Raw genomic sequence first — 23,485 nt, 5'->3', positions numbered from 1 at the left:
CTTTAAAACGCTTTGACTTATCCAGGCCGTTCTGAGATTGTTTTTTCATCACATATTGTACTTCATGACACTGGTAAAATGAAGTCAATTTTTTTAATTTTTTTTGCATAAAAAAATACCTAATTTACCAAAAATTTGGAAAAATTAGCAAATTTCAAAGTTTCAGTTTCTCTACTTCTGTAATACATAGTAATACCCCCAAAAATTGTGATGACTTTACATTCCCCATATGTCTTCATGTTTGAATTATTTTGGGAATGATATTTTATTTTTTGGGCATGTTACAAGGCTTAGAAGTTTAGAAGCAAATCTTGAAAATTTTCTGAAATTTACAAAAACCCAATTTTTAGGGACCACTACAGGTCTGAAGTCACTTTGCGAAGCTTACGAAATAGAAACCACCCAAAAATGACCCCATCTAAGAAACTACACCCCTCAAGGTATTCAAAACTGATTTTACATACGTTGTTAACCCTTTAGGTGTTGCACAAGAGTTATTGGCAAATGGGGATGAAATTTGAAAATTTCATTTTTTTGCCTAATTTTCCATTTTAACCCATTTTTTCCAATAACAAAGCAAGGGTTAACAGCCAAACAAGACTGTATCTTTATTGCCCTGACTCTGCCGTTTACAGAAACACCCAATATGAGGCCGTAAACTACTGTACGGCCACACAGCGGGGCGTAGAGTGAAAGGTGTGCCGTTTGGTTTTTGGAAGGCAGATTTTGCTGGACTGGTTTATTTACACCATGTCCCATTTGAAGCCCCCCTGATGCACCCCTAGAGTAGAAACTCCCTATAAGTGACCCCATCTAAGAAACTACACCCCTCAAGGTATTCAAAACTGATTTTACATACGTTGTTAAGCCTTTAGCTGTTGCACAAGAGTTATTGGCAAATGGGGATTTTTATGGACCGGTTTATTTACACCGTGTCCTGTTTCAACCCCCCTGATGCACCCCTGGAGTAGAAACTCCTTATAAGTGACCCCATCTAAGAAACTACACCCCTCAAGGTATTCAAAACTGATTTCACATACGTCGTTAACCCTTTAGGTGTTGCACAAGAGTTATTGGCAAATTATTTTTGCCTCATTTTCAATTTTAACCCATTTTTTCCACTAACAAAGCAAGGGTTAACAGCCAAACAAGACTGTATCTTTATTGCCCTGACTCTGCCGTTTACAGAAACACCCAATATGTGGCCGTACACTACTGCACGGCCACACAGCGGGGCATAGAGTGAAAGGTGGTTGGTTTTTGGAGGGCTGATTTTTATTGACCGGTTTATTTACACCGTGTCCTGTTTCAACCCCCCTGATGCACCCCTGGAGTAGAAACTCCCTAAAAGTGACCCCATTTTGGAAACTACGGGATAAGGTGGCATTTTTTTGGGGACTATTTTTAGGGTACATATGATTTTTGGTTGCTCTATATTACATTTTTGTGAGGCAAGGTTACCAAAAATTGAAATTCTGAAATGTCATCTCCATTTGCCATTAACTGTTGAGGAACACCTAAAGGGTTAATAAAGTTTGTATAATCAGTTTTGAATACCTTGAGGGGTGTAGTTTCTTAGATGGGGTCACTTTTAGGGAGTTTTTACTCTAGGGGGGCTTCAAAAGGGACATGGTGTCAATAAAAAAGGCCATCAAAATCGGCCTTCCAGAAACCATGTCGGTCCTTTCCTTTTGCGGCCTCCCTTTTACTGATACAGCAGTTTACGACCACAAATGTGGAATTTCTGTAAACTGTAGTATCAGAGTAATAAATATTAACTTTTGTTTGGTTGTTAACCCTTGTTTTGTTACCGGAAAAAACGATTTGAAATGGAAAAGTGCCAAAAATAGCGGTACCTAATAAGTCTACTTTTTTTTACAATTATTTAAGTTTTTGACTATATTATCCTTTTTGATACAAAATTTTAAGTCTAAGTGTCATTTCTTATTTTTTTTTAATCCGATTATTTTATGTGGGGGCTCATTTTTTGCGGGATGAGTGGACGGTTTTATTGGCACTATTTTGGGGGCTATATGACTTTTTGATCGCCTGCTATTAAACTTTTTGTTATGTAAGGTGACAAAAAATTCTTTTTTTGCACCGTTTTTTTTTGGACCATGTTAATCTGGGGGGTTAAGTCATGGGGTATTTTTATAGAGGAGATTCTTACCGATGCGGCGATACCTAATAAGTCTACTTTTTTAACATTTATTTAGGTTTTAGACTATATTATCCTTTTTGATACCAAAAATTTTTTGGGGGATCTCTAAAGTCTAAGAGTCATTTTATATATTTTTTTTTATCCGATTATCTTATGTGGGGGCTCATTTTTTGCAGGATGAGCGGACGGTTTTATTGGCACTATTTTGGGGGCTATATGACTTTTTGATCACTTGCTATTAAACTTTTTATTATGTAAGGTGACAAAAAAATATCTTTTTGCACCTTTTTTTTTTTTTCTGGACCGTGTTAATCTGTGGGGTTAGGTCATGGGGTATTTTTATAGAGTAGTAGACCAGTTTTTTTTATCCGATGTCAGTGCTAAATTGGGATATAAATTTAGTACTCCATGGAAGTGCGATACTCCCTGAAGCAACCGTCAATACAGAGGCCCGGATGATCGGGGCATGTGTCGCACTGAGTAGTGGTGTCCTTCCGTATCCCCCTCCTGCGACACACTCTGCACTTTTTTTGGGTTCGTCCCTTCTTTCCAGTATGGGGGACCACACCTGGAAAGTGTTGGCCAGGGACGATCCGGGCAACTACAGTTCCCGAGGTACTCCGGCCTGCTCTTTCCCGGTCCGAAAAAATCAGGGCCTTGAGGACTGCCTCATAGAACTGAAGGAATGTCCCTGTGTTGCCAGCGCTCCGGGACAGCACAAAAGAGTTGTACATGGCAACCTGCACCAAGTAGACCGCAACTTTTTTGTACCATGCCCGGGTTTTGCGCATGGCGTTATATGGCTTGAGGACTTGATCAGAGAGATCAACTCCTCCCATATACCGATTGTAGTCGACGATGGCTTGAGGACCGTTGCCGCGGTACCTCGCACATGGACAGGGGTGATGCCGTTACCATGAATTGTGGACAGCATAAGAACATCCCTCTTGTCCTTATACCTGACCAGCAACAGGTTTCCAGTGGTAAGGGCACGGGTCTCACCCCTGGGGATAGGTACCTGGAGGGGGTGGGCAGGGAGGCCGCGTTGATTTTTCCGCACGGTCCCACAAGTGGACGTGGATCTGGCGGCAAGGGACTGGAACAAGGGGATACTGGTATAAAAGTTATCCACGTAAAGGTGGTAACCCTTATCCAGCAGTGGGACATAAGGTCCCACACAAGTTTCCCAGTAACACCCAGAGTGGGGGGACATTCTGGGGGTTCAATCCGGGAATCTCGCCCCTCGTACACACGAAATTTGTAAGTGTACCCTGAGGTACTCTCACAAATTTTGTATAGCTTCACGCCATACCTCGCCCGCTTGGAGGGCACATACTGGCAGAAAATGAGTCTCCCCTTGAACGCAATGAGAGACTCATCAACCGCGACCTCCCTTCCAGGTACATAGGCCTCCATGAATTTGGCCCCAAAGTGATCAATGACCGGCCGTATCTTATACAGACGGTCATAGACAGGATCACCTTGGGGGGGACATGCTGCATTATCTGAATAATGCAGACATTTCCGGATGGCCTCAAACCGGGAGCGTGTCATAGCCTAACTGTAAAGTGGGGTCTGGTATAGGACGTCCCCACTCCAGTACAGCCTGACACTGGGTTTCTTGACCAGGCCCATATGCAGCACGAGGCCCCAAAATGTCCTCATTTCAGCTGCACTGACCGGCGTCCAGCCACCGGGCCTGGCCAAAAAGGAGCCTGGGTGTTGAGCAACGAACTGTTTGGCGCACAGGTTTGTCTGCTCCACCATCAGATTTACCAGTGGGTCACTGAAAAAATGACAAAAAAAAGTCATATTCAGTGTAGCCCACCGTGGAAATCTGGATTCCTGATTGGCCTACAAAATCAGGAATCACGGGCTCGTATCGCTCTGGGCAACACCAGACTAATTCACCGGCAGGGTGCTCCGGTGGATTTAACTGGTGGGCTGGGAAACCAGTACGAGCCCCAGAGCTGCTCGTACTAGGCTGGGCCACAGGGTCCCTAACATGGCGGTCCCCTTGCTCCGCCGCCTTGGGGGCTCATCATCATCGCTAGATGATGAGGAGGACGCGGATGACATCAGGAATGTGGGGTCATCCTCGTCTTCACTGGGACTCTCGGAGTCGGAGGCAAGCTGGGCGTATGCCTCCACAGCCGAGAACGTCCGGCGGGCCATAGGGGAGTGTGTGTCTGCGTGTGTATGTGCGTGTGTGTAACTCTTTATTTGGTGTGCGTGTGTGTGGGGGCACGGGTGTTCACAAACTCACCCTAAAACTAACAGAAAAAAAAAAAAAGGGCAAAAAATGTGAATTTTTTTTTTTCAAAACCGCTGATCAACCGTCCGAAGTTGATCAGCGGTGGGGTGTGCGATGCGCTAACAGTGGCAGGACGCTAAGAGTGCCGGCCACAGTCAGCGTACACAAAAAAATAATAATCCTGCACCCAAAAAAGTTGGGGGGGGGCAGGGGGGGAAAGCGGCAGCACCCCTGGGGGGTCTAGGGTCACATAGCTGTGCTGTGGACCCCAGACACCCTAACTTAGGTTGATGCAATAAAAGTTTTACAAACTAACTTTCCCTTTATTTTCCCTGCCTAACCCAAACTTTCCCTATGCTTTCCCTATGTACCTGAAGTTCAGATGGGGGGTGCTGGGGCACAAATCGGGTCCTGGGGGGCACAGATGGGGTGATGCTGGCACCGATGGACGACGTGCAGGCAGCTCCTCTCTCCTCCGGCTCCGGAACAAAAAAGGAGGAGGAGAGGAGCGCCTGAATCTTTTGAATCTCCCGCCGGCCCGCCCACAGACCAATCAGAGGCGATCCTGAGAGATGATGTCACCATCACCACTCAGGATCGCAGGATGGTGATTGGTGGGGTAAAATCACACCACCATCACCATCCTGTTCCGGGTTATCGGGTCTTCAGAGACCCGAATAACCCGGAAACGCAGAAAACCGCAGGTCTGATTTGACCTGCGGTTTTCTGCGATCGCATACATGGGGGGGGTCACAGGACCCCCCGACGCATTTGCCCCAGGTGCCTGCTCAATGATTTGAGCGGGCACGGGGTTCCGATCACCGCCCACCGTGCGGCAGTGATCGAAAATACACAGGGCGTAAAGGTACGCCCTGTGTCCTTAAGTACCAGGACATAAGGGCGTACCTGTACGCCCTATGTCCTGAAGAGGTTAAACTTACTGGTCTATAGATTCCAGGCTCTGTTTTGGACTGCTTTTTAAATATATTGGCACCTAAGCGCCAAACCTGTGGAACACTCCCTGTCAGTATAGAGTCCTTAAATATCAGAAAAAAGGGTTTGTCTTTGACATTACTTAATTCTCTTAGGATACGGTGGTCTCCCAGTGATTTGTCTATTTCTATTTCTATCTTTTTAAGAGGCTACTACACTTCTTTCTAGGTCAGACAGACCACTTTTAATGGGAAATTAACTTTTACATTCTGCATTTCATCTGACAGTTTATTTTCATCAGTGAATACAGTGGAGAATTTATTTTTTATAGCTTTGTTTTCTCCTCATCACTCTCTGCAACTCCCCCCTCATCATTCTGTAAAGGTCCAACACCTTCAGATTTAAACCTTTTACCATTTATATAATTAAAGAACATTTTAGGGTTATTTTTACTCTCTTTGGCAATGAATCTCTCTACCTCCAGTTTGGCTGCTTTTATTTGTCTTTTACATATTCAATTTTTTTCCTTATAGTTTTTCAATGCTTCCTTGCTACCCTTCTGTTTTAATGATTTAAATGCTTTTCATCCTTTATTGCTTCTTTTACATTTTTATTTATCCACGTTGTTTTTTTCTTGTTCCTTGCCCTTTCATTCCCGTAAGGTATGTACTTCTCACAATTAGAGTTTAGGATGTTTAGAAATATCCCATTTTGTGGCTGTATTTTTTATTTTTGTCGCAGTTAGTTAGGCGAGCGGCCTCTCTGAGTTGGCTAAATTTAGCTTTTTTTAAGTTTTGTTTCTTTGTGCCTTCCTGAAGAAACTCTCTTTTGAATGAAAATTGGAAGGTTATTTTATTGTTACTATTTCCCAGGTGTTCCTCCACCTGGACATCTATTGTTCTGTCAGGTCTATTGGTTAGTACTAAGTCCAGTATGGCCGTCCCTGTAGTCAAATCCTGAACCAGTTTGGAAAGGTAGTTGTCTTTGGTTATTGCCAATGACCTGTTTCCTTTATGAGATCTACAGCTTTCATTTTCCCAGTCTATATCTGGGTAGTTGAAGTCCACCATAATGACGACCTCATTATGATTTGCTGCCTCACCTATCTCGTTTAGTTGTAGATTTTCTATGGACTCTGCTATATTAGGTGGTTTATAACAAACTCCTATCAGTATTTTATTATTGTTTTTGCCTCCATGTACTTCTACCCCCAGTGACTCCACATGTTCATTTCCCTCACTTATATCCTCCCGGAGTGTGGGCTTTAGACAGGACTTTACATAAAGGCAAACCCCCCTTCTTCTCCAGTTTTTCACGATCCTTCCTAAACAGACTATAACTCTGTACGTTAACCGCCCAGTCATAGCTATCATTTAGCCATGTCTCAGTTATTCCCACTATGTCATAGTCCTCCTCACACATCACTACTTCCAGTTCACCAGTATTATTAGCCAGGATTCTGGCATTAGTATACATACAATTAAGAGGACTTTGTATATTTTTTTACCCTACACCTTTCCTTGTGGACTGTTCTAGTCCCTCCTTCCACTCCTCCCCCAGTTTCATTACCTCACCCCAGGTCTCTATATGCACTATCTTCCCCTCCTATAACGTAATTACCCTCCCCTCCAGTCCCTAATTTAAACACTTCTCCAACCTTCTAACCATCTTTTCCCCTAACACAGCTGCACCTTTGCCATTGAGGTGCAGAGAAATCGGCCCAGTTCTCCAGGAACCCAAACTCCTCCTTCCTACACCAGTTCTTGAGCCACTTGTTAGCTTCCCTAATCTCCCGCTGCCTTTCTGGTGTGTCTTGTGGTACAGGTAGTATTTGACCTTTTGAGATCCTTGCCCTGAGGTTGTCACCTAAATCTCTAAAATAATTTTTAAGGACGCTCCCACCTCTAACTTTGTTACTGGTTCCAATGTGGACCATGACCGCTGGATCTTTGCCAGCCCCTCCCAGTAATCTGTCAACCCAATCCGCTGTATATTACAAAGAGTCTAAAATAAAAATGTGCATTGGAAATGTCATGCTCTGGTTAGTACCAAACCTGAAATGCAAAAGACATAGCTCAAAGTAGTAAAAAGGGGAGATTGTCAAAGTTCTATATCATTTTGGGAACTGCTTTTGAATCTGGTGACTATAGTCATAGGTTAGATAAATGGAGAAATGTATTGGGACAAATTTCCCTAGCACGGCGGAGAGACTGTTTGAATGTGGTTGGTAAAATGACAAGGAATATGTTGCATAGGATCTCACAATTGATTACAGTATATGAAATTTTATACCCATAAGCTGTTGAAAACAATTTGTAACAGGAAGTAAAAAAAAACTGCCCTAAGTATAAACTGGTAGATACGGATTATATTCATATGGTATGGAGGTGCCCATAAGTGAATCACTATTACACATACTAGCTTGGAGAATAATAATGAAGAACTGGAAAAATGTAAAACTGGTAGTGGTGCAATGTTGGGTACACCGGATGAATAATCTGATGTATGCATTAAAAATGTATATGCAATTGCCAATAATGTGCTAGGTGAACACAATAAACAATGAGACTCTTGGGCAAACTGGGAGAGAAATGAAGGGGTTTTTGCCGATGTTCTTTTTTATTTACAGCTATCCTGGGGAAGGGGCTGGCGGAGTGGAGGGTATTAAAATAAAATAGTGATATTTATAATGGTTGGGAAGAAATGCAAATGAGCTCTTAACAAGCTTTGCCTCTAATGCCACCAGATGTAAGGCAGCTATCCTATAACTCAAGATTCAGCTCTTAAAATAAGCCTTGAGACATGACTTGGATATTAAATAAGCCAGCACCTCATCTGCAGACAGCTGTTTCGGGGTGATTGCCCTTCATCAGTGCAGAGCAGAGAGTACTGGCTTAACTGGGTAGGAGGCCTGTGTCCGAGCAAATGGGGAACTAACTCTCCTTAATCAGTGTGAGGAGACTTATAGGCCATACATGCTCCTCTGGAATTCGGGGAGGGAAGAAATGCAAATGAGCTCTTAACAAGCTTTGCCTCTAATGACACCAGATGTAAGGCAGCTATCCTATAAGTCAAGATTCAGCTCTTAAAATAAGCCTTGAGACATGACTTGGATATTAAATAAGCCAGCACCTCATCTGCAGACAGCTGTTTCGGGGTGATTGCCCCTCATCAGTGCAGAGCAGAGAGTACTGGCTTAACTGGGTAGGAGGCCTTTGTCCGAGCAAGTGGGGAACTAACTCTCTTTAATCAGTGTGAGGAGACTTATAGGCCATACATGCTCCTCTGGAATTCGGGGAGGGAAGAAATGCAAATGAGCTCTTAACAAGCTCTGCCTCTAATGCCACCAGATGTAAGGCAGCTATCCTATAAGTCAAGATTCAGCTCTTAAAATAAATTGCAAAAAAGAAAAGTCAGTCCTGTGTCCCAACACGGACAATTACTTGCGCTGCTGCTGGTCCCGGAGTAGTGTGGTAGGTCGTGCACACTGATAGGTACAATATGAAGGGTTGTGGAACCGCGCTGCTCTGGACTGTGTCTCCCGATAAAAGTGGATGGCATAGGGTGAGCCCCTTTTCCCAGCACCCAAAGGATCCAATCCTCCACAGATCTCCTCTTCTAAGGGTTCAAATGGGATAGGCAGAATAGTGAAGCACCCTTTGCAATCTTTTGTTAAAAGGTTTTATTATACTCACAAGAGTTGGTAGACAAAAAGCATGTAATACAAATATCAGAACGTCAGGTTCCTGCCCGACCCGGGTTTCGCTGCCTCTCTTCTTCAGGGGCACTAACTGCGCATGCTTACACTCAGGCCCTTAAATAGCCCAGCTGATCTCAATCAATAAGCCGGTGTGATTCCGGACCATGCAGCAGTTTACAAAACACAATTATCTATCTTACATTTTCAGTTTATCTTTAACAATCCTTTATGTATTCACATCCGCATTAAATATACAAAATAAATAAAAAGGGGGAAATGACTCCCTCTATTACAAAATCATCCACATATATATCCTTTTGGTTACCGCAATATTGCACATTATATTTCAGCCTTATTACACATTAAAACTATACCATCAAATACCCTAAATTTCATCCAGCATACAGTATCTATATTGCCGTCCCTTATGCTCCACCCACTCCTAAAGCATAGTACCGGTGTCCTCCACCCACTCCTATAACGTCATCCCGGTATCCTTGACCCCGCCTCCCTCCTCTGTCGTGCACAGCATGTGGCAACACCGTCCAATTAAACGGTCCGGCCACCATGACGTCACCCACAGGTCCTTAAGAGGCCAGGTAAAGGAAAGCCAGATGCCGCTACGGTAAGGACAAACTTCTATAGCATATAATATATTGCCGTCCCTTATACTGCCCACTCCTGGATCTTAAATCAAATAATCTCCACCTGCTCCTATAACGTCATCCGGGTATCCTCGACCCCGCCTCCCTCCCCCGACGTGCGCATCATGGGGCATCACCGCCCAGCCCCCATGACGTCACCCACAGGTCCTTAGGAGGCCAGGTAGAGGAAAGTCAGGCGACGCTAATGGTAAGAGCAAATTACAGTATACATGGTTTCAAGTCAAATTCAATGTTTAGCCCGCCTGGTTGTAGGGTTCCTAGTTGATAGATCCACTCTACCTCTTTTCTATTAATCTTTGCCAAAGCATCCCCTCCTCGCCAATGTTGTTTAACGCTTTCTACTCCGACAAATTTTAAGCCCCGCGGTTTTTTTTCGTGCTTTAATTTAAAATGAGCTGATACACTATGGGTCATCAGGCCTTTTCTTATGTTACGCAGATGCTCTTGTATTCTGACTTTCAGCTTCCTGACCGTCCTGCCCACGTACTGGAGCCCACAAGGGCACTCCAGCACGTATACAATGCCCTCTTTTTCACATGAGCAATCTCCTCTTATGCGAAAATCAGCCCCATTCTTTTTGGATGTTACGGAATTAGTGTATCTCTGCCGTTCTTTCAAATTCCGATTCTTACACCCTGCGCAAAATCCGCACCAGGTAAATTTTCCTCCTTCTTTATGCGTCTTTATATTTATTGGGGGGATGGCACTATGTACAAGTTTTGTTCTAATGCTTGCTGCTTTCTTAAAAATAAAAGAGGGATTCGTAGGTATCGTTTTTCCTAGTATCGGATCATTCTTTAATATTCCCCAGTTCTTTTTTACCATTTTCTTAATGTTATCGGACATAGAACAGAATTTAGTTACAAAGGAGAATCTGTAGTCCCTATCCACCTTTTTGCTTATCCCTTTCATATGTTCCTTTCCTCCCCCTTTTCCTAACTCTACATTCTGTATACACTCATCTAGACTAGCCTCATCGTAACCTCTTTCCAAAAACCTATCCTTTAATACCCCGCATTGTGTCCTATAGTCACTCGTCACTGTGCAATTACGGGCCATCCTCTTGAACTGACCTTTCGGTATGTTCTTGAGCCATGGGCCGTAGTGACAGCTCTTTGTATCGATGTAGGAGTTCACATCTGTTTCTTTGAAATATGACTTAGTCATGAAACGGCCATCTTCTATCCGTATACACAGGTCTAAAAAGTTGACACTCACATTACTGATGTCCCCCACAAATCGCAGGTTCCAATCATTGTTGTTCAGCTGGCCAATAAACAACTCAAGTCCCTCTCTTCCTCCTTCCCACACTAGGAGACAGTCATCGATATACCCCCTCCAGAAGGTCAATTTTCCTCCTGGGGTGTCCGCTCCTAGTGTGGGAAGGATGGCACTCTCCTCCCAGGCACCCATAAAAATATTAGCAAAACTGGGGGCGAATTTCGCCCCCATCGCCGTGCCAATGCACTGTACGTAGTGCGAGTCTTTAAACCAAAAATAATTGTAGTCAAGGCAGTAACTGAGGCACCCTAAAATAAAATTTCTTTGTTGATCCCCTATTCTTTCATCATTCCTGATCCTGCTTTCTACCGCCTCCATTCCTAATTTCTTTGGGATAACTGTGTACAGGGATGCCACATCAATTGTGGCCATCCATGTATTCACAGTTGGAGGACTAAGTTCTTTAATGAGGTGTAACACAGATCCAGTGTCTTTCAAATGCAAAGGGTTCTGTAGCACATATCCCTGCAGATAAAAGTCAATGTATTCCGTGATCCTACACGTCAGCGAGTTAAGCCCCGAAATAATTGGCCTCCCCGGGGGGTCTGTTGGATTTTTATGCACCTTGGGCAGGTGGTAAATCACCGGCACCAAGGGAAATGGAATGGAAAGGTATTCATATTCCTTCTTATTCAGTATCCCTTTCTTAAAGCCCTCTGATAAAATATTATCAAGGATCCGTTTGTACTCCTGGGTGGGGTTACTTTTCAGTTTTTTGTACGTTGTTGCATCTGATACTAATCTTGCCATTTCGGCTTCCTATTTTTCTTTGTTCATTACAACAACACCCCCCCCCCCCCCCTTTATCAGCTGGCTTTATAATTATATCTGGGTTTTTCTCCAGGTCTTTGAGGGCTTTCCTCTCTTTATACGTTAAATTTTGTGTCCCCTTATCCATATCCATCTCTTCCAACTCCTTTAATAGGCCAGTTTTAAATGCCTCCACACACTCATTATTAGAGTTTTTTGGAAAAAACTTCGATTTTTCTTTCATTTGTGTATGCAGGATCTCCTCGTCCTTATCCGATTTTATAGTCATCCCTTCAACATTTACATTCTGTGGTGCGGGGTTATTAATCCAATATTTGGCCATATTTATTTTCCTGATAAATTTATGAATGTCCAGAAACGCCTCAAATTTATTAATCCTCTGACTCGGTGCATATTTTAGGCCCTTACTTAGGACACTCTTTTCTCCCTCTGTTAGAATGTGGCTGCTTAAGTTAAAGATTCCTCTTAAGTCTCCTTGCTCCTTTTCATTTTTGGGCTTATTTTTCCCTTTTCCCCGTTTTCCTCTACCAGGCTTCTTTTTTGTGGTGTCCTCACTGCCTGTTCTCTTGTTTCTCCTTCCCTCTGTACTCCTTTTATGCTCTGGTGGGGAAAATTTTGCTCACCCTGTGCCTGAAACTCAGTCTGTCTCCCTCGCCAGTATCCCTTTTTGGTTCATCTCCGTAGCTGTTTCCTTCGTAATAGGCTCCTTTTCCATAGTAACTTATATTATAGTTTTCATTGTAATTTTCATATGGTCTCCATTTCGGTTTTCCCCTATATCCTCCTCCCTGATACGGCTGTCTGTATGATGGTCTGTATTGCTGCCCCCTATATCCGTTATTATGCCCGTAATTACCATTGTATTGTCCTCCTCTATAACCCTGGTTAGGACCCCAACCACCCCCTTGTCGGCCTCCATGGTTATGCTGGTATATATTGGTCTGTGGATACCTGTGATTGTTCCCTTTACCCAAATGCGGCTCGTATGCATATATATTTTCCCTATTCGACAGGTAATTATTCTCATTGTTTCGATTGTAATACCCATGGTTCTGCTGCGGTATGTACTCATTAGCTTGTTGGTTATAATTATTTTTAAAAACTTTTTGCTTCCCCGCCCCATTCTCTATTTTCATAAAACCTCCAGTGTAGTCTCCAGTATTCGGATTACTATCACTGTATTCATCCACAAATGCCGTTTCTGACACAATCCCCTCCGTGTTCTTTTGCTTATTTTTCCATTTATATACCATATCTGTTTTATAGTCATTACTGATTTTGGCATATTTCTTTTGTTTTTTACTCCTAATTTCTTTTTCAGATTTGAGCACGGATTCTTGACATTGCTTACTACATTTTTCATATATCTCTCTATTTGCGCTTATTATTTGTTTAATCACCTCTTGTAAATCATCAATGGCCTTATTAATCTTCCTTAATTTGTTCTTTCGAACCATAATAATATATTGCATAGCTTTCCAGGCACATTCGTTCATTACTTTCTCCCAGCCCACTAGGTCTTCCTCCTCCTCAGTCACCAAAGGGAGTTGCCATCTCAGACCCTCTGGGATCCTGCCTTCCATTAGGAATCGCTCCAAGGAGGCAATGTCCCAGGTGGTTCTGATTTCCCTAGTGAACTCTCTTTCCAATTTCACAAATAATATTCGCATGTCATCCTGCCCTATATCAATCTCATTCGGAGTTTCACTAAACACATCAAGGTTACACTTAAAATTAGCTCTAAAATCAAAAATGTCCATGTTGTTAACAAGACTCGACGGCCTACAAATACAGGTAAATTGCAAAAAAGAAAAGTCAGTCCTGTGTCCCAACACGGACAATTACTTGCGCTGCTGCTGGTCCCGGAGTAGTGTGGTAGGTCGTGCACACTGATAGGTACAATATGAAGGGTTGTGGAACCGCGCTGCTCTGGACTGTGTCTCCCGATAAAAGTGGATGGCATAGGGTGAGCCCCTTTTCCCAGCACCCAAAGGATCCAATCCTCCACAGATCTCCTCTTCTAAGGGTTCAAATGGGATAGGCAGAATAGTGAAGCACCCTTTGCAATCTTTTGTTAAAAGGTTTTATTATACTCACAAGAGTTGGTAGACAAAAAGCATGTAATACAAATATCAGAACGTCAGGTTCCTGCCCGACCCGGGTTTCGCTGCCTCGCTTCTTCAGCGGCACTAACTGCGCATGCTTACACTCAGGCCCTTAAATAGCCCAGCTGATCTCAATCAATAAACCGGTGTGATTCCGGACCATGCAGCAGTTTACAAAACACAAGTACCCCTGAAGAAGCGAGGCAGCGAAACCCGGGTCGGGCAGGAACCTGACGTTCTGATATTTGTATTACATGCTTTTTGTCTACCAACTCTTGTGAGTATAATAAAACCTTTTAACAAAAGATTGCAAAGGGTGCTTCACTATTCTGCCTATCCCATTTGAACCCTTAGAAGAGGAGATCTGTGGAGGATTGGATCCTTTGGGTGCTGGGAAAAGGGGCTCACCCTATGCCATCCACTTTTATCGGGAGACACAGTCCAGAGCAGCGCAGCTCTTAAAATAAGCCTTGAGACATGACTTGGATATTAAATGACATGACTTGGATATTTATAATGGTTTTAATGGCTTTGATAACTTTTTATACTTCATAATAAAAGATTAAAAGGAAAACAGTTGCCACCATCAGTAACAGGAAAGCACTTAACTTTGAAATTTCCTTGATACAAAGGAAGTAAAGTCAGAATGGCATGATTATTTCTAATAGTACACAGATGGTTACAGTATGTTGCAACATAACATCATTATTTGTACTTGAGGTACAAATAAACTAAATGAGTAGTTGAGCGTGTTGTTTAACTTCTCACAAAAATTTAATTATAAATACGAAATACAGCTAGTAATATACATGTCCAGAAGTATTTAAAGTAGAAACAATTGCCAAATCTAAACATTTCTAATGCTAAAGAAAAGAACTTGTAAAGAACTTGTAAATGCACATAATTGTGTGAGAAAGATCAGATGCTAAACACAAATGAAATGTCTTTCTTAGATTATCAGTATTCAGTCATCCAGCTGTATGAAAAAACACAGAGAAACTAATGTTAAATGCCAGCAGATCTCAGACAAAACCTACCTGTGGTTGTGACAGCATTTAGGCCTGTTTTAGACAGCCAGAATATGGCTGCATTTTAGCATCCGTATTACAGACACTACTAAATTTAGATCGCCATAGTATATAGTCTTGTTATCAAATCAAATCTAGTCTTTCAGCAGTATAATATAATTCTAATTAATAATGATCATTAGTCCATTAGTTTTCGGTCATGGTCTCTGTAATTTTAGTGGGCAAAATAGCAAGTGCCAACACAGCCAAATTTGCTCGTACTTATATTGATCAAGAGATGACTCTCCTTATCCTGTCCTAATCTATACAGCGAAGCTGGCATGTGAGCTACAGGAAAAAAAATGTATGGTTTATTGTGAATGCTCTAGTGGCCAGTTAAAACTGGTATATTTCATAATTTTTATTATTCGTGCAGTGGCCGGGTTTGGGGTGGCCCCAGCACTAGTCTGAGTCAACCAGACACCGCCGAGGTGTCACCTGGTGCTGCTGCTCTCCAGAAGGGATGGTAAGGCGTGGTGCACCCCAATGAGAAATAAGTCCAGAGAGTCAGGGTCTGCAGTAAACCAGTATGCTTCTTTACTGGAGGAATTCAGGTGCATAACAATACAGGCAAGGCATAGGGCTGGCTTCTCCAGTCTCCTCCCAGGCAGAAAAAGGGTTTGATACTGAGGAAAGGCCTGAGCTAGCTGTCCCTCGCTCTCTCTTCAGAAGGCTGGTACCCTGGCCAAAAGCTGGTTATCCAGGGTCTGTGGCAATGTATCCCAGTCTAAGCATCTTCTTTTGGTCACTCAGTAGTCTAGCAGAGTCTCCTCTTCCAAGCACTGTTTTCTAACTGCAGAACACTAGGGGCTCTGACTGCTCTCCTTATATACCCTTTCTAGCTAGACTGGAACCTTCTAGTGGAATGGGTGGAGTGGAGAATCTAAGCACAAACAGATACATTGTTTCAACCCCCGTCTCTCATAGACTTACATTAGAGCTTCAATGATACTCAATGGCAACAACACAGCAGTTTTTCCAGGCAAAAACAAGTTTCCAAACATAATAACATAGCTAAAACCAGACATACAAAAGGTCAAGCTGTCTGGTTTTGGTGGTAAACACTTCCGGCTTTTTTACCCTCCAAAACATGCTCTTCTTTAAACCCTATGGGAGTTGTGGAAAATTACCAGCTTCTCATTCAAAGTCCCAAAAGTCTCTCAGTATTAATTAACCCTTTCCACAGAGCATTGCAAATACACTGCAAATGAACAGGATATACAGTATATCACAACATACACGAAAAATGCAGTTATACAGTATTAAACAGTGCACGTTAACCCTTTCAAGTGAAATAAAGTAAGAAGTTTCTAAGTTTATATCGGGGAAACAAGGGCAAATGTACACAAATGTCCAGACTTCACAGTACCCCGACTCCATATGGATATTCGCATAAAGCACAATAAAAAAAAAATCAACATGACATTTTCTGATGATAATTTCCTATTTAAAACTATCTCTACTATTCATATTGTATGATCTTAATCACAGTAACAACTGTCACTGTGAGCAGTATGCTCTAAGTAGTTATCAGTTACCTTACATCACATTGCAGAGAGAGGGGGAACGGGAAAACTAAAATTCTGAGGTAGGCATAATGGGGGAATTTATTAAGACTGGGGTTTTAGAGGCAGGTCCTAATCCAAAGTGCGCTGGAGAAAGATAGCTAAATTTATTAAGAAGAGCACACCAATCTGATGTGATATCTGATATCTTTTGACAATCCTTAACCCAGAAAACCAGTTTCTGATTTAAATTATAACAAATTTATCAGGCCACAACAGGGCCCCATCCTTTCCACTGGTATAAACCACATTTTAGAAAAGTGTCAAGAGTAGTCTGGCGCAAAATCTGGTGCAAAATGTGACAAGAAAACTTGAATACAGCTTTTTAAAATGCCCCCCAATGCTGATTCCACATAATCTTGCACGTTTGACATGTTATTACAATAGTAAGAGTAAGCTAAAGAAGATAAATAAAAGACAAAGAATAGGGCACCAGTTTGTGTCATACACATCTCTGAGGCTTGGTAGAAGGTAGCAACAGTAGGGTCTATGGGCTACCTTGTAAAAATTGAGAAAAAATAATAATAGATATTTATATCTATATATATACAATTACAAGGGGCAATGACCTAAACAACCATTTATAGGAACAATAATTCACAATTGATGAGCGATAAATGATAATCCACTAGTCGTCCACTGCATCTTTCTCTGCTGACCTAAAAAATCATCTTTGGTCGGCAGCACATCCCCTCGTGTAAACAGGCATCTGATTATTACTTTTAATTGGAACATGAGCAGGAAAAACAAACATTCATGTGTACAGTAGTATGCATGTTAAGAGGCAAAAGCCTGTTAACAAATCAGGTGCGTATCTGCCCTGCTGTGCGCCAGAAAGTGAAATATACGCCAGTTACAGGCTGGCATAGACTTCAGCTATAACTTCCACCACTTTCTGGTGAAAGTTATAGTAAATGCGGTAGGCTGTGTGAAACCCCGCCTACTTTTGCTAAACCACACCCCTTTCTTGGCAATTTTGAAAAGTGCAGAGAAACTCAAAAAGTCACACATTATTGTGCACAGATGCTGTGCCCCATAATGTGTGACTTGTCAGGCATAAAGGCATTGATAAATGTCCCTTAATGTGTTTAGTGTTGTTCAGTGATGTCACCGATACACATGTTGTCTACATTAACTGAGACTAGCTACAGCTCTTCTGAAAGTCTGGCGTTTACAGTGGTCAGTTATAGTGGGTTTACATGGGCCAAGGAGCAGCCATTTATCAGGAAGGAAACTTTACATGATCACCTCCACACTATTGCAATTGCTCATCCTCATACAGAATCATTGTTTCTTGGCAACAGATCACTGTTTAGACAGCACGATCTGCTGCCCAGAAATGATAATTTACTGGCCTGCACGAACGACTGCTTTTTGCTCTTTCAGCAGGTATTCAGCTGAACCTTTAGAGGGGCAAATTGTCAGGAATTTGTGCTCACAGGAACATTCGTCCCCGATGATCTACCCAACTATCCGGCCATGTAAACCCGCCATTACTGTTACGATTCACTCATTTCTGTTCATAATGATAAGTTTCCAGTGTCAATGAAAAAAAAGATCAGTGCGATACATGATAAAACTATAATTTTTCATTAAACTTGATTGCACCATCCTCGATCTGAAGAAGGGACTGGTCCCTGAAACACATTATATGGACTTTTATTGTATCTACTAGAGTTGGGCGAACACCTAGATGTTCGGGTTCGGGGAGTTCGGCCGAACTTTTAAAAAAAGTTCGGGTTCGGAACCCGAACTTGATCCGAACTTGGACCCTGAATTCAATGGGGACCCAAACTTCACTTTATTATTTTCCGTTATAACATGGTTATAACGGAAAATAATAGTATTAGCTTTTTCAGATCTGAGTTTTCACGATCGTGAAAACTCAGATCCGACAGTAAATTCTAACACAGAGCCGTTCCCATGGTGATGGGGATGCTTCAAGTTAGAATACACTAAGAACTGTGTACATGACTGCCCCCTGCTGCCTGGCAGCACCCGATCTTTTACGGGGGGCTGTGATCCGCACAATTAACCGCACCTGAGGGTTTAATTGTGCGGATCTCAGCCCCCTGTAAGAGATCGGGTGCTACCAGGCAGCAGGGGCCAGACCCCCCTCCCTCCCCAGTATTAAAATCATTGGTGGCCAGTGCGGCCCCCCGCCACCCCACCCCTATTAAAATCATTGGTGGTTAGTGCAACCCCCCCTATTAAAATCATTGGTGTCCAGTGCGGCCTCCCCTCCCCCCCTCACCCCTAATTAAAATCATTGGTGGCAGTGGCCACAGGTTAACAACCCCCCCCCCCATCATTGGTGGCAGCGAAGCGGCAGATCCGATCTGAGTCCCAGTTTAATCGCTGGGGCTCCGATCGGTTGCCATGGCAGCCAGGACGCTACTGCAGTCCTGGCTGCCATGGTTACTTAGCACTTTTAGCAGCATTATACTTACATGTGCTGTCTGTGGCCGGCCGGGCGCTCCTCCTACTGGTAAGTGACAGGTCTGTGCTATAAGCAATGCGCCGCACAGACCTTTCACTTACCAGTAGGAGGAGCGCCGGCCTGCCACAAACAGCGCACGTAAGTATAATGCTGCTAAAAGTGCTAACTAACCATGGCAGCCAGGACTGCAGTAGCGTCCTGGCTGCCATGGTAACCGATAGTAGCCCCAGCGATTAAACTGGGACTCTGATTGGAACTGCCGCTCCGCTGCCACCAATGATGGTGGGGGGGGTTGTTAACCAATGATTTTAATTAAGGGGGAGAGGGGAGGCCGCACTGGACACCAATGATTTTAATAGGGGGTGGGGGGGCCGCACTAGCCACCAATGATTTTAATAGGGGGGGCCGCACTGGCCACCAATGATTTTAATACTGGGGAGGGAGGGAGGCCCCGCACTGGCCACCAATGATTTTAATACTGAGGAGGGAGGGGGGTCTGGCCCCTGCTGCCTGGCAGCACCTGATCTCTTACAGGGGGCTGTGATCCGCACAATTAACCACTCAGGTGCGGCACCTGAGGGGTTAATTGTGCGGATCACAGCCCCCTGTAAGAGATCAGGTGCTGCCAGGTAGCAGGGGGCCATTATGTCCACAGTTCTCAGTATATTCTAACTTGAAGCGTCCCCATCACTATGGGAACGCCTCTGTGTTAGAATATACTGTCGGATCTGAGTTTTCACGATCTAACTCAAATCCGATGGTATATTCTAACATAGAGGTGTTCCCATGGTGATGGGGACGCTTCAAGTTAAAATATACCATCGGATTAGAGAAAACTCCGATCCGATGGTATAGTAATATTATGTTCGGGTTTGGGTGCCAAACACCGTAAAGTTGAGTACGAACCCAAACTTTACAGTTCGGGTTCGCTCAACCCTAGTATCTACTATTATCTGGAATAAAGATCAACCTGTTTTGGAAAGCACGGGCACCAGGATTCTTTTTGTTCGATACCCATCATAAAAATTATCAGTGGCCAAATCAGTAAATGTAACTGTTGCTCATAGCTACAATTACTATTACGATAGACATTGTTGCCTAGGGTAGGCTCTCTTGAGAATTGGTGTTATGAGGATCTAAACCGCCAAGGATCATCCTGATGCAAGTTTAGGTTCCCTTTAAATGTTTTTAAAGTATTTGGTACAGCTCATTAAACCCAAAGAAACATTGTAGCTTTTTGTGAAAGTGCTTCCGATAACATTTACTTACATAAAAGGGAATATGTAAGTTGAAGGAATTTAAGGTATTTCACAATGTATGTCTACACAACTGCCTGGGACCTAGCTGTTATCAGAGATCTTAATTAAGGTTACTTACAGGAAGTCTGTTGTGTCCAACCCCCACTCCCACCACCACATGTATGTCAAATGCATGCACTTTTCATAAGCTTACTTAAATTGACGGGAATATATGACTGATTCCTATATTTTTTTTATATATATATATATATATATATATATATATATATATATACTAAAGCATCTAACTGACTATGATGTAGCTGAGTCACAAGGGTTGAAAATATACATTTCTAGCAAGGAAAACAGATGACACACATCTTTGCATTTGTTTCAGTTTTTTTGACACACAAAGTTTTCTTCATTTATTGAAGAACAATTTGCCTTATGTTACAGACAAGGATTCTCAATATTGGTATTTTGCACATGTGATATATATATACATATTACTAATAATGATAATAGCAGTAACTAGAAAGCAACTATTCATTACTACTCATTACTACTACTGTATAACTTATAGTAAAGACACATACACAAAATACAGTAGAAAAGCAGTTATTCAATGCATCATAGTTGTAGAAACTACTTTTCAGCTTTTTCGTAACTCTTTATAATACACATCCAGATTCTCTGCACATATTCTATGGTTACAATAAGCTTTTAGTCTAAGTTCAGCCTGCATCATGGGAAAGCACCTGTTCTATTAACAGCTACTATTATTAATAATGGATTTGTGGGGTGGCAAGAGGGCCAATAGTTTTCGCCAGGTTTGATCAAAGAAAATGAGAGAAGCCACAGGACAAGGAAGTATGTATGATCATATGTGGTAAGCGGATATATTTAATAGAGTAATGATTCGGTTAACTCCAGGGCAATGTACATACTGATGTGTAACAGAGTGGCTCATGTATGTTTTTGAGGGATTTTGAGGGATAAAGGAGTTGTCCAGAATTAGATTAACTACTGCTGTCTTCCAGAAACAGCACCATGTCCATAGATTTTATCTAGTACTGCAGCTCCACTATATTGATGCATATAGGGCTGGACTGCAGTACCACACACAACCTGTGGACAGGTGTGGCGCTATTTTTGGAAGAAAACTGCCACGTTTGTCTAATCCTAGACAACCCCTTTAAAGGAAATATGTCTTATAAATGGTGGATCCTATCTATACACAAAGGTGATATCATTACAGGCAGGATAAGAATGACAGATAAGCAGATAGCTACAGTAAACTGATCTGTACAGACAAAAAAGTGACGCCTATTATAAGGCTTAGTGACCAGTGTAAAAACTGCTGAATTTTATGTTTTTTGTTTAAATATAGATATTGACATGGACAATTAAAAATAACATCATCAACATTTTTGAAAACATGTTAAACATAAAAACATGATTTAAAAAAATAGGTTATTTTCTCATAACACGTTCCCTTTAAGTTAGAGTCCACTGTTTTAGTGCTTGCAGGCACATATAGTGAGAACTAGATTTAGCCAGAGGGCACTGAAAAAATTCCAATGCCACATTATGAATAAACATAATGGAAAACTCAGCCAGTGGTAATAGATATATAACTATATTATATCATCTACATATGTAGTTACGTAGTAAAACAGAGAACTTCTAATGCTGTACAGTATATAACACAGACAGTATATGAGTATTGCAGTTCATGCAGTGTAAAAATGTATGTTCTTACCATGTCTATGCTGTCATCTCTATCACTTACCCCACAATGTAGCACAGGACCCCAAACTGGATGAGCCTGAAGGTCAGCCCCACTTTCTTGTCCCTGACCAAGACCATCCTTGGGGTGTCATATTCAAAGAAGAAGTCAGAGATCTCTTTCTTAAACTTTCGCACCATCCTGAACTCTGTGATCTGAGAACAGACAACTTGGAGCAGCTCCTTACAGTGAAAGGGTGGAGAATGAGTTCCTTGGTGTCTTGCTAATTCCTTGTTTGCTCAAGAGGCACAGTTTGTGTGAGTGTTCCTGTGAGCTTCTGAAGGAGACCAGGATGTGCTGGGATTCCTGGACAGTGTGAAGACCTGGATGAGTGCAGGCTGTGGATTCTGGACCGAGGATGGATGTGGGAGGGGTGTGCTCATCTCTAGACTTCTCACATGCCTTTATACTTCCATGTGCAGAAGAATTTACTAAAACTACAGTCATAGATCTTATGCAGTAAACCTAGGGAGTGTAAGCATCCAAATAAAGACAGTATGATAAAGCCCCAGCTAGTGACTTGTTTGTCAGACTTAGATAAGTGAGAAGGAAAACTGATTAGCTTATCATAAGCATGTACTAGATTCAACAAGACACATGAGGTTCATAACTGTTGAAGATGTTATAAAGAACTGTTAGGAACTGTATATTTCTTCTTGAAACAGATTACAGCCAGTAGATTCCCCTGGTCTCTCTGGTTAGGGGTAAAGCTACTTTCACACTAGCGTTAATATTTTCCAGTATTGAGATCCGTCATAGGGTCTCAATACCGGAAAAATAATGCTTCTGTTTTGTCCCCATTCATTGTCAATAGGGACAAAACGTAACTGAACAGAATGCTCCAAAATGCATTCCGTTCTGTTCTGATACCAGAGAGCAAACCGCAGCTTTCCATCCTGGGATGTGGAGCAAGATGGATCCGTCATGACTCAGAATGCAAGTCAATGGGGAAGGATCCTTTTTCTCTTGCACAATCTGCTGCAATAGAAAACGGATCCGTTCCCCATTGATTTTCAATGGAGTTCATGACTGATCCGTCTTGGCAATGTTACAGATAATACAACCAGATTTGTTCATAACGGATCCAGATGGTTGTATTATCAGTAACGGAAGCGTTTTTGCTGAACCCTGCCGGATCCAGTAAAAACGCTAGTGTGAAAGTAGCCTTAGGAAATGTGATATATTGAATTTGCACTTGTTCATTCCTACTCTTCCCCACATAGATGTGCAATATGTGGTGAGACTACAGGAGTTACCGTATCTGGCATAGCCAGAAAGCCGCCAGATCCAATTATAGTCAATGTGGATCTGGAGGTGGGCAGCAGTGTCTGGCTATGCCGCATACGATGAATTCAGTAGTCGGTTCCTCTGCTACTACTGAGTAAGGCTCAGTTCACACCTGAGCGTTCTGAAAGGAGCGCTCTGTATGCGCGATTGTACGGGCGTTTACAAGCGCGCATACAGAGACAAAGTGAACACACATTGTCGCGCGTTCTCGAAAGTCTATGTACGGGAA

General features: G+C 42.5%; 1 protein-coding gene across 1 annotated transcript in view; it reads right to left on the bottom strand.

The window, feature by feature from the left end:
- The window catches only part of P2RX1 (purinergic receptor P2X 1), a 128,124-nt gene extending 105,779 nt beyond the window's left edge, over positions 1–22,345 (bottom strand). Inside the window, exon 1 of the mRNA XM_040424853.1 lies at positions 21,973–22,345. Coding sequence (XP_040280787.1) covers positions 21,973–22,109 — 137 coding nt within the window. The 5' untranslated portion in view covers positions 22,110–22,345. The remainder of the gene's footprint in view (positions 1–21,972) is intronic.
- Between the last annotated feature and the right edge of the window lie 1,140 nt (positions 22,346–23,485).

The sequence above is a fragment of the Bufo bufo genome, chromosome 3, assembly GCF_905171765.1.
Source record: "Bufo bufo chromosome 3, aBufBuf1.1, whole genome shotgun sequence".
Lineage (NCBI taxonomy): Eukaryota > Metazoa > Chordata > Amphibia > Anura > Bufonidae > Bufo > Bufo bufo.
This window is presented reverse-complemented; position numbering and strand designations above follow the sequence as displayed.